We start from the raw sequence: 12,497 nt of genomic DNA on the forward strand, positions 1-12,497 counted from the left end.
TAGAGGAGGCTACTCAGAATTTGTTGAGTTAGAGATGGAATCTTCCATCCCCAAAAATAATTGGATTGCAAGATTTATATAGCATTTAAGCTCACCGCCTTCTCAGTTCTGTTGGATTCCTCTTTCTCCACCTCAATACCTTCAATAACCCAACTTACATTTTCTGTCTACGTTTGGATAGCAAATAATGACCATACCAGACAAAACTATAACCTGAAACGGCACGTCAGTATGCCAGCTAAAAAAGAAAGCATGTCGCGGTCTGGAAGCTGGATTTTTGTAAGACAGAACAACAGTAACAGTGCAACATCAAGCAGATGACATATCTCCAAGCCCCGGACATTTCATGAACAAGTATGAATAAGTCAAAAATTGTGATGCATTGAAGGATCCATGAACGATCTGATCATTTTGGAATAATCTGGGGAATCATCGGGCACACAGAAAAGTGAAATATTTGAAATTGAAGAATTATTGTTAAACTCTAGCTTACGAATAAACTGATTGTTACAGTGCATACAGGTTAAGGCACCACCATCCATGCAATTTAGGATAAATTGGAAACAAAAAGAAGCTTCCTACGATCCTCTTGACATTCTCCTTTTTCCCCAGTAAGTTATTAAGGATAGGCGAGGAAGGAATTGACCCACATTCAAAAAAAGTATTTATGGCGACCATCCAATCAAAAAACCTCAATCCATCACATACATGCCCACAAACACCAATTGACAATCATTAGCTCAAATTTTATCTATCATTACACCAGTTTAGTCACATGTCATTGAACGAAGTCGATGGTTTTTGCCATAATATGGTAACGTCTTGAATCTGTCATGGCAGCAAAACCATCTGACATGAAATTATATACATAACCATGCATGTCATTGAGTGAAGTTGATGGTTTTTGACATAATATGGTGACCTCTTGAATCTGTCATGGCAGCAAAACCATCTGACATGGAATTATATACATAACCATGCAACAAGATTATGGTTTATATATACAACAATCAAATTGTGTTGATTTAGATAGTGAAGCATGTAACACCACACATTGATGCAAGACCGATGTAGACAGCTCTACACAGAGCCTGAAATCTACTGCATAAATATAAAACAGCAGCCGCCATCATGGAGGCATTAAGGGATTCAGATTGCAAGATAGGTCAGGGTAAAAGCACAATGGCGAAGCAACTGATTTAGCAGCTTGATGGGAAAAGCGGTTTCGGTAAAGTCTTCACGTTCTTCTTTGCAGTACAGTTGTGCAAAATAGAGTTCAACATTGCAACAGCTTCTACAATGTATTTGCCCTTGTTCAGCATTATGCAACTTGCCCTGCATATTCAACAGAATCTATCAAGCATTACTGTTATGATAGGATTCCAAGTTAATCAAATCTAACTACCACTTGATAAACATAGCACAACAATAATTCTAAAATGTTCTGCTCATGAAGTAGGATTTTGGATGTGGATGGTTATATAGCCATATATGTATATCATAGAAAAGAGGGGCAGGTACGGGTGGTTATTGAGGTGAGATTTATGTATCTCACAGAATGCCAACTAAAGTGCCCATTCCCTTTTGATTGCATTAGTCGGGAATCTCCAAAAACATTTGATTTTTTCATGTATAGACATTTAGATGTCATGCACCCTATTTAATGATATATCTTCAATTCAAATGTTCCATTGTTGATTTTGCATTGATAGGAAACCCCATTAACAAGCAAGATTGGCCAAACCAGTACCGGAAGGGGTACCAGCCAATGATCAATTCAGCATGGCCATTCTAGGACGTACCAACATAGGGAGAGCTGGAGAGCAAGGGGAAGAGGAGGAGAGAGAGAGGAAAAGAGACAGAGAATCAAAGAGGGAGGGAGAGGGAGAAAAAGGAAGGGAGAGAGAGGGAGAGGGGGGGGGGGAGAGAGGGATCGAAAGCCCTCATCATCATCAGCGGGACAGAACCCTAGGCTATAGGGTTAGCGCTAGAAAGAAAAAGAGCGGGAAGGAGGGGGGACGGGGAAGATGCTTACCTATGATGCCAAAGGAGGGGGAAAGGGTGAGTGTTGTCTTGGTGGGGCATGCGTTGAGCGGTCACGAGCGCCAAAGGGAGGGAGGTTCTCAAAGCATCGCGAGCTGAAGGGTGTGAGGAAGGCTATTTAGCGAGCTGGAGGGATGGTTTAGTCAACCTGAGGGTTTAATTGAACCAAGCTAGGCGAAGGGGGGGGGGGGGGGGGTTGTTAATTAATTAGAGCCAGTTCGACCAATTTACCGAGCTGACAGGAGGAATTGTTCTGGTTCCCTATCGGTTTGGTTAGGTACAACCCGAACCAGATGGTTTGAGGTGGTACGGTGAATTAAATTCTATCTCAACTTAGGGAGATAGAAGTGTGTACTGGGCCATAATCCTGTCCAGAGAATCTAAACATGAATTCTATCAACTGAAATGATGTCATTTAGTTTGATGTTACAATACATGGTAGTTTACATAAGTTGAGAATCCAGACCATTGTACCATACTGCATAAAAATTGTACTTGTACTGCTAAACCATAATCACAAGTCAAAATGAATCACCGTATCATGCAATATATGAAAGGTCAGATTTCTATTTTACCTCATTCCGCTGGCCACATCTGTGATCTCTGCTCTAGTAGGAATGCCAGATTTTGTAAGCGATTCTAGAACCTGGGTTGCCCAAATAACAGGCACATGTGCAGCACTGCAGATGGACAAGATCTGTTCCTGAATACCGGCCATTTGATCCCAACCACACTCCACTGCGAGATCTCCTCTAGCAATCATAACACCCAGGGGGTTTGGGGATTGCATTGCCAGAAGCAGCAAAAGAGGCAGATTTTCGAAGGCACCACGAGTTTCTATTTTCATCACAATCCCCAGCCCTCGTAGATTTCGCTTCTCCAGTTCTTGCAGAACAATAACCATATCACTTAATTTCCTAATGAATGAAATGCCTACCATATCAGCATTACTAGCAATAAAGTCAAGATCCACAAGATCTTTTGAAGTAAGGCCTTCAAAATGCATGTCACTATTGGGAATGTTTATGGATTTCTCAGCACCAAGTTTGGAACCCTTTGGACTAGCTTGAGTGATTGAAACCACAATCTCATTGATACTAGTTCCTTTGACAACTCCCCAAATCCTTCCATCATCAAATGCAATGGGGTCCCCAGGCTTGACAGAGTTAAAAAGACGACCAGAATCACATGTTATCCTCGGAGCACCATATGTTGTACCATCTATTTCTTCCAAAGATAATCTGGGGTCTCTCGTAATAGTTAGCAGATCTCCCACCCTCAGTCTAATAAAGTGCTCCATGGCTGGAACATTCACCACTTCTCCAATAGAAACTTTACCCTTCTTCCTCTGAATGCACAATTTGGTTCCTGATTCAAGATAAGCAGTCTTCAAAGACTCTGCAACATAGCCACAACAACTGAAAACAGAAATTTTTTTGGAAATTGTCAATGATCTCCGTTTTCCTCTAACATCAATAAATTTTAGGACATCACCGACCTCAAGTTCTTTGAAAAATCGGTCACCTTCTACAAACAGGGTAGCATCCAATGATAGGTGAGCAGGAGGCCTACATCCTGTACGAGACAACCAAACTTGAGCTGGGGAAATCACATCACCCTGAGCAGCTCTTTTCGGGGCTATTTTCATCACATCCGGGCCAGTCTTCAGTGGCCCTGTCCTCAGCTTCGGTCCAGCTAAATCCATAAGAATTCGACATGGTTTTTCCAACATCTGTGAGCTGTTTTTTGCAAGTCTGATTATCTCACTCCAAACACTCGGGCCATCATGTGCGCAATTAATCCGTACAATATTTGCTCCTGCTTTGAGAAGATCGCTAAGAAGCATTTCATTGGCGAGCGCTTCTCTCCCAACTGTTACCATTATGTGGACATTTTTCTTCTCTTGAAGAGGTCCAAATAGTGCTGTTGCATGCATTGATGCCCTTTTCCTCATGGCACTGGTGCCCAAATCCATTACCTTTTCACCCTCCTGGAGAGCGAGATAATTTCTCATGTCCGTAGGCCATGTTCTCTTGCAAGAAAAATCAGATTTCAGGTTTTCCAACAGCTGAATACTGGCTGTAATGCTTGCAAGAACATTGGTATTCGCATATTCCAAATTCAAAAAACCTACTGAACAAAGGTCTTCTTTAAGTTGGTCTACATCAAGGCAGTGTAATGCCAAATAATGAATCAAGTTTGTTGCACTCGCCAAGTAGGTTCTGCCATGAAAATTCCAGTCTTATGATGCAAACCCGAATGCATGAAGGAGTGGGGGGAGGGGGTTAATAAACAGATCAGAAGGGTCAAGGAAACATGACAAGAAGAAAAATATCATACCTGTGGCATGTTTTCAGAGAAGAAGCATTCCATTGCTCTGATGCCAACACATGCAAGTTCACAGCCCTTAATTTGTGAAGGTAAACCTCAGGGTCAAACAGATACTGTGAAAGCTCTTGCCTAGGAAAGGACAGACAGTTTGAGACCTCTTCCACATGAGAACTTGATTCTTCCACATGAGAACTTGATTCAGTTGATCCTAAAGCTGATTTCTCAGACCTATCATCACTTTCTGATTTGTGTGTAATAGCATCAAGCATATCCTCATAAGTTTTTCTACTGTTGCTTTCAGAGTCATCATTTTCCTGTAGCTTGGCAAAAACTTTAATATACTTTCTTTGGTGTTCCTTTGATATCCCCTGAATTCGGAGATGGTAATGTCCAGAAAATGCATTGTTTAAAGGAACTCTAAGTGTTGATGGAGAAAGCTGTACATTTGGTTTGGAAGACGTCAAATCTGCAAGATGAACTTTACATATTGCCTGGAACAGTGAAAGTAAAAAACATTAAATATATGCTGAGTTATTTTATAATAAATAGTGTGCATATTTATCTATGACGTTAACAAAGCTGGTAAAGAACTACAGTTTACCTATAGATGTAATGCTGCACGGGGTTTCCAGCAACCAAGTCAAAAAAAATGATAAAAAATGTTCCACTGGAGTGTAAATAACAAATATTCCTCTGGCACATACTGGATCCAAAGCTTCAATTAATTTCCACTGCTTTTGATTTGTAAGTTTTTAAGCACGCCTCTCAAAGTTCCCAGAAATCTTCTCTAAGGACATCTAGACTCCAATCCTTTTTTCAAGGTTTTGGGCTTGTATGCGAATATGCCAGATGGTAGAGTCATAAGCACTTGCATCATGGGATAGAAAATGTTCCACTGGAGTGTAAATAACAAAAATTCCTCTGACATATATTGGCGCTAAAGCTTCAGTAAAATTTCCACTATTTTTCATTTGTAAGTTTTTAAGCACACTTCTCAAAGTTCCCAGAAATCTTCTCTAAGTACATCTAGCCTACTAGTCCTTTTTTCAAGGGTTTGTGCTTGTACGCAAGTATGCCGGATGGTAGAGCCATAAGCTCTTGCATCATGAGATAGAAAATGTTCCAATGGAGTGTATATAACAAAAATTCCTCCAGCACATACTGGCTCTAAAGCTTCAGTAAAATTTCCGCTTCTTTTGATCTGTAAGTTTTTAAGCACACCTCTCAAAGTTCCCAGAAATCTTCTCTAAGTACATCTAGCCTACTAATCCTTTTTTCAAGGGTCTGTGCTCGTATGCAAGTATGCCGGATGGTAGAGCCATAAGCTCTTGCATCATGAAGCTGCACAATCGTGCACAATGGAGTGGGTGGAGTTTAGTCGAAGTCCATACAACTATTAATTTTAACCCTCAGATCAGGCTTATTCTTGGTCATCGAGATTGAGGTTATCTAAGAAGGGGGAAGAGTATAGATTTTTGCTTTTGCTGATTGTGTCTTCAGTCCTAACGTGGCATGGAAAATATGATTTTGTTACCATAGCAATTGCAGTAAGATTCTATGGAGTCTAAGGAATCTATAATGTCATTGTATATATATAATAACCATGGCCAGAAACTTTACTTTATAAACTTCATAACAGCTCTAGCTGTCTAATATAATTTTACGATATATATTTTTTAAGCAAAAGTGCAAAATGGCCCTTTTATGATAGTTGCTAGCAGCCATTTTAACAATGCGAGACAGCGATGTAATGACATTTGGATATGAATTATAATAATAAAAATTACTTATCATGATGTAATAATATTAATTAAAAAGACCAAAGTGAATACATCATTTATTGGGTGTTGGCTACTATTCACCATTACAGCAGTCACAATGCATGTAAGCGAGCTAATATTGACTGATCCAGGGTAAACTCAATGTTTCCCCAAAAAATATATGGTTCATACTCATAAAATTTCTGCACAGAAAAATATGAAAAATTGATTTTTCCATGTCTGAGTTTCGCAAAGTTAAACACTACGATAATCAGAAAGTCTGCCTTCTGTTCCTCTCACGAGCATGTTGAGTTGCACAAATTGTAACAATAGTTTTTCCTTTAAACAAATTTCTACAAATTTTATTTATCTCCACGGGAGTCCTAAGTTAGAAACATTAATCTCAGCGCACATCTTTTCCTAAAAAGAGATTCCTTGAAATTCTTAGACTAGGAGACCTATTTTAGTCGAATTCCAATTTGAAAAATCTACTAAAAGAGCAGGGGACGGGAAAGGGGAAAAGTGTAAACAAAAGCTACCTAAAATGCCATTATATACACTTTCCATGTGGTTATTCTAAAGTTGTCTTATATTGTTGATTCGCACATGGAAGCCTGAAAAAAGGGATTATTGGATACCCATAGTCTATGCAAGAAATATACACAGAAAGGGATCGAGGACCTATGTCAAAGTATCAAAGTGTAAATCAAAGAGGTCAAAGATTAGAAAAGGGATATAAGCAAAAGGATCTTGGACATAAGTCATGTAGCTTCAATATCCTAGTTTTTCTTAGATATATTTTCTGGATGCTGAAAATACCAAGAAATATCCACAAGGGGGTCTTGGACCTATCTCAACGTATCAAAGTATAAACCGAAGATGTCACAGATTAGAAAAGGGATATAAGCAAAAGGATCTCAGACATAAGTCATGTAGCTTCACTATCCTAGTTTTTGATAGATATACTTTTTGGATGTTGAAAATGTCAAAAAGTTTGAGGAAATGAGACAACATAGTGCATCCTCCCTCTGCTGCTATAAATTCGCAGTATGTGCTAGATAGTGCCAATACAAATCAATGAACTGAACACCCATCCTTCAAATAGTAAGAAATAATTTAAAAAGGCATTAAAAAGATAGATCGAAAGTTGAAGTTCTACAACAATTTGGTCATGATGTAAGACATACATCTTAACTATAGCACATATTACTGTACAAACATGACATGTATAAGAGGAGTATTACATGATTTGGAAGGGATCCATGACAGACAATCAAGTGGAATGAAACTGCAGGTAGCTTCATCTAAAGGCTTTCGTTAAATAACATGTCAAAAGACCTGGAAAAGATCAACAACAGAAGTGAAACAACAGAGACAAGAATAATACAAAAAGGAAATGACGTGTATGGTGATCAAGTTATACTAGAAGCCAACATATTTAAGAAAGAAAATGTATCTAAATTGAGCATTCAGTTCCGGATCAGGTTCACTGGACACCAGAAATAGGATTTTATTTTTAATAAAATAAAAGGTATTTTGCTGATGACAAACCTGTGCAGTTCAAAATTCATACTGTTAACGCTACTTATGATAAGTATATAAATCTGCAAATAGATTGACATCCATAAACCTTATGCAAGTATAATAACTTCACATTTGAATTTAATGATATGATCAGGGAACATAATATGCAATCCAGTTTGCATTTTGTGTTGTCAAATGCAAAATGAAAGGACGATGGTGCAATGTACATATTTATCCATAGATGTTGTACACATATAATGCAGGCATGCATATGCATATGTTTGCATGTAGAGAGAGCAAAAGTTTAATAAGATGAGAAACTAGATGGAGAAAATTAAAGCATTCATGAGTTTTTTCTTTAATTTTAATAGCTGTAATATTATAGAGAATGGTATCTTCAGATTCTATGACTTGAGAATTAATAGCTCTACAGGTGCAGTAAAGAATGCATAACAAGCATGCATGATACTTGAATGGTTAATATGCTCACACCTTGGCACACAAGTTTCAAGAACTCATGGACATGAGACAACTGCAGTCTTACAAAATTTTTATTCTATTCACTTTTCAATTTTTTCTTAGAGGTGTAATTTCAGAAAGGCCTCAAGATTTATACCTGGTCTACAAGTCCGCAAATTACTTTAGCAATTAACGCTTTGTAAATTCTTTCTAAGCCAAAAAAAGGATTTTATTTAATCTATAGTCTTCTTGAGCAATTATAGAATGTCCCAGGTTTTTTATAGATCTGATAAAGCAAGTTCAAGTGATTCAACTTATTGATATCAAAGAATTTATGAAGTCCTTCACAAGTTGAAACTTGCTTATCTGGTGAATTATGGTCTTTACTTTCGAAATTATGAATCCCTTGGCCCCTTGGAACTAGAGAACATTTGGATAAGTAATGAAAAGGTTTCAAGCACTAAAACCTTGAGAATGAGTTTTTGCTATATAATTCACACAACATCTGGATCAACTCTGACTTCTAATTTTCTTCACGTAACTCATTATTAACAGAAGATCTAATATGGAGGCCCTTGTAGAAACATAACTGGGGCAAAAGTCCTCAAAGCGAATGCCTGAATCTTTAATTGGTTAGTAGTGCAACAGCAATTAAAAATTTAGTTTTATAATCTACCAGGTTTATTCTGTTTACTGGTTTCTTGAAACACAATATTTAAAAAAAAAATTGGAGATCCAATAATTACAATGAAGAATTCTCGACTGACTAAAAGGTCGCTACGCTTACAAAGAAGAATTTAGAACGTATTCACATTCTTTCCTCACAGGAACGCATTAAAAGAAAACCTTATAACACAGAAACCAACTTCGTCCACAAAAATCTTTTCAAACAAAGCTCCTAACTCCTGAAAAAGAAAACTTTGATCTCCCCAGTCGTGAGAAACCCGGTGGTTTTCCCACCAAAATGCCCCCCGAGATTCTAATTTCTACATGGAGAAATAAGCCAAAGTTTTCTTCACTAGGGGAAAATTATGCCCGGTAAAAACTTACAGTAAAACCACCAAGTTTAATCACATCAAGAAGACCGGAAGGGCAAAAAGATTCCGAAAGAAGAGCTCACCTATCGCCCTCTTCGAAACGAAGATTTCGACAAACCAAGCACCACAGACCGGTGCAAAGATTTCGAAAACACTAATAATTCTAACAATCGGGATAGGAGGAGAGCAATTACCGATGATCGGATGAGGGAGAATCTCCACGGCGGCGGCGCCCCTGGGAGCCACGAAAGTAGTCAAAATGCTGGGTATCTCGATGGATACAGGAACGGGAGCATGGAAGGGACGTTCTGGGTTGCCACGTGGGAGGACGTCATTGCCGAAGGAGCGGCCTTGTAATGGCGGCTCTTGGATGGACCACGCGCGAGAGATCCTATTTATCGGACGGTCTACACGCCATCGTCCGAGGGAATTACACGGTCTCGGCCGTCTGCGAACTGGTGTCTGGCGATGGCTCGCAAACTGATTGGTGTGCTTAAAAGCTTTTTTGGTTATCGGAGGAACTCTCAAGCATGAATCAAGAATCAATAACGTGGACAACCAGCATAAACTCGCATGTTATGTTCTAGATATGCTTTCAGATTTGATGGACTGTAGAAAATTAATCCTAGAAAATCCTTGGGGAACCATTTCTATTTTAATATTAATTCAATGATTTTCAAGAAATGTTAACTAGCACTATTCGTCAAATTGAAAACATAAAATTCATAATTCATTGAATGTTATGTTTTTGACAAAAATGACTTCCTCAAATTCATCAAATTAAAATATAACATTCATATATTAACTTAATTATTTTCAATTGTTGATTACAGATGTTTAATGTGCAACAATAAGGTTGTTCCATTATAACGTCAGTATTACAGGTTGGAAACATAGAAAACTGTATATAATATATTGATTATATAACATAATATTAGGGTCAAGGGCATTTCAGAAATAAAATAAATATTTTGTTATCGGCTGATGGGAAGATAACTCACCCACCTCTCAAGTGGCTAAGATTTTTCTCCCATTTCATGGGCAAATACTATCTATAGAAAAAGAACTTACTCACCTAGAGAAGCATGAAAATATGGATAAGTTGATCAATAGAAAAATTGATCAGCCTTTTCAAAATATTTACCCACCAAAAAAAATCCTTATAGTGCCAACAGTGGAAAACAAAAAAAAAAAATGGATAAACATGGAGGAAAGAATATTGTAGCATTAGAAAATATAAAAAAGAATATGGTAGCATTAGAAAATATAAAAATTAGAAAGATAGCAAAAATGCCATATACTTGAAACTTGATACCTTGCATCTTCATTGTTGATACTCTATTTTTATTTTCAAATAAATTAGGAGGATAATAGAAATTATAAAATACTTAGGGAAAAACCGCCCTGATAATAGGATTGACAATAGCTCCTGATATTGGAATTATCTTCTTATACGTCTTCGGAGACTCACAATTAGCCATACACCAATTCACGGGAATCTACAAAGTTCGAAAGCCTAAGCTGCAGCCTTATTTTGAAAAGGTAAAGCAATTCATGTCGTGCTTCTCTTTCATAAAATTATCCCATGTGCCTTATTGTAATGGCAGGTGGATTTGATGGATGCGGGCTCACCCACGGGTGACACTGTTCATTTGGAAGGTGGTCTAGGACTGCATGCCGACTAGGATTTTACTGGCTCGGAGGGGGATGGGAGTTTCTGGGATGTGTGTGGACTACCCGGAGTTGGTGGAGATTGTTAGCCATGTGCTGTTTGAGTGCCCACGAGCAGCTCAGGTTTGGAGGAGGGCATCTTTCCCCTTACTGGGGCCTACATTTGGTATGGGGGATTTTTTGCGGCAAGTAAGGATTGCTCTACGATCACCGTGCACTGCAGGGTGGGGTTTGGCTGCTGTCTACCTGGCGTATCACATTTGGTTGGATAGGAACGTCAGGGTCTTTGAGGTGAGGAGGGCTCCTCGAGGTCTGTTGTAGAACGGGCTCTCCGTCAGACAGTGGAGATTATGGAGGCAGCTGAGTTGGATGCATCTGCGATAGCTAGGGACATCTGGGACCCTCTCTTCGCTACCACAGTGCCCAGGTTGGTCTTTGTTTTTTGGGAGCCCCCACTCCCTGGCCATCTAAAGGTGAACTTCGATGAAAGTCTGCCCGGCGATGCCGATTGGGCGGGAGTGGCATTTGTCATCAGAGACCATGGTGCTAGACTGATTGCAGTAGGGAGATGTCGCTCCTTCGAGGCCTCGGCTTTTGGGGCGGAGCTTAGAGCAGCATAGGAAGGGCTTTCTTATATGAGATATGTTTTGTAGGCTAGTTGTATTATTCTGGAGGGAGACTCAACTTCCCTGATGGCACACCTTAGGGAAGAGGGGCAGGAGGAGGTAGAGCATCCGCTTCTGGGCGACATTCGTCGGATGCTACATGAGTGTCGGGTTCTCCAGGTTAGGCATGTTCTTTGGGAGGCAAACTAGGCAGCTAACTGGGTCACCTCCTTCGCTGCGCACCACTCCGGAGAGTTTTTTTGGACTCAGCAGTCTTCCATTCCTTTTGCTTTGCATTGCTTGCTTGACTCTGATGTAGCTGGCTGTGCTCATGCTAGGGTAGTGTGAGCAGCCGATTCACCAAAAAAAAAAAAAGGGGTATAACATTGTAGAATAAAACATAGAAACAATTACGCAAGAGATAGACCGTGGTTAATAGACTATGGAAATTAAATTAGTGAGTCTATAGTATAGGTTTTTTTTTGATCTACTAATATTTTTTATGGGCTCAACATGTTGTTCAATATCCCAATTAGTTGGCCCAATGCTCATTATAGGACTAGGCAGTTTTAACTTTGAAGTGTTGCCATAATGACTTTCAAAGAGGATCAAATTTTAAAGTATTTTGTTTGTATAATCCCAATCTAATACCCTGGGGTTTCATCTCACAAACGGGTTTTGTTTGAAATATTTATGATCCCTTGGATGGCTTTGATCTTCTGGCATACGCGTGCTAAAGTTCATCAGTTGGTATGATCATAGCTTTTCATTTATTTTTTTTTAAATTAATGAAGTGGATCACATGATATAAAGTGTTATACCCCACTACCTACTCCCATAATAAAAATTGAAGAACAAAATGAAAAAAATACGTACAGAAGGGTGTCAACTAGTGTAGTTGGTAAAGTCATTGAATGTTCTTACCAACGACCTAGGTTCATGTCCCTTGCCTGATTTCAGCCGAGCTTCCTCGCACCAAAGTTCTTAGGAAAGTGATAAATAGCCATGGAGCAATGCCGGTATGTGAGCATTTAATATTTGGATGGGTTAAGAGGTAAAAATGAACA

General features: G+C 39.0%; 1 protein-coding gene across 4 annotated transcripts; it reads right to left on the bottom strand.

The window, feature by feature from the left end:
- Positions 1-850: 850 nt before the first annotated feature.
- Positions 851-9,589, bottom strand: LOC103706194 (plastidial pyruvate kinase 4, chloroplastic). Of its 4 annotated transcripts, none has more exons than XM_008790270.4 (5): positions 9,349-9,578; positions 7,379-7,472; positions 4,384-4,865; positions 2,619-4,265; positions 851-1,335 (listed from the first exon to the last, which is right to left on the bottom strand). In XM_008790270.4, exons 2-5 carry the CDS (start codon positions 7,436-7,438, stop codon positions 1,200-1,202), a joined length of 2,325 nt encoding a protein of 774 aa, XP_008788492.2. In that variant the 5' UTR covers positions 7,439-7,472; positions 9,349-9,578; the 3' UTR covers positions 851-1,199. The 4 variants fall into 4 exon arrangements, with proteins under 4 accessions (XP_008788492.2, XP_026660991.2, XP_038986237.1 ...); XM_026805190.2 differs by having other exon boundaries at positions 9,238-9,352; XM_039130308.1 differs by having other exon boundaries at positions 1,217-1,353; positions 9,349-9,589.
- Positions 9,590-12,497: the final 2,908 nt, after the last annotated feature.

The sequence above is a fragment of the Phoenix dactylifera genome, chromosome 9 (genome assembly GCF_009389715.1).
Source record: "Phoenix dactylifera cultivar Barhee BC4 chromosome 9, palm_55x_up_171113_PBpolish2nd_filt_p, whole genome shotgun sequence".
Classification (NCBI taxonomy): Eukaryota; Viridiplantae; Streptophyta; class Magnoliopsida; order Arecales; family Arecaceae; genus Phoenix; species Phoenix dactylifera.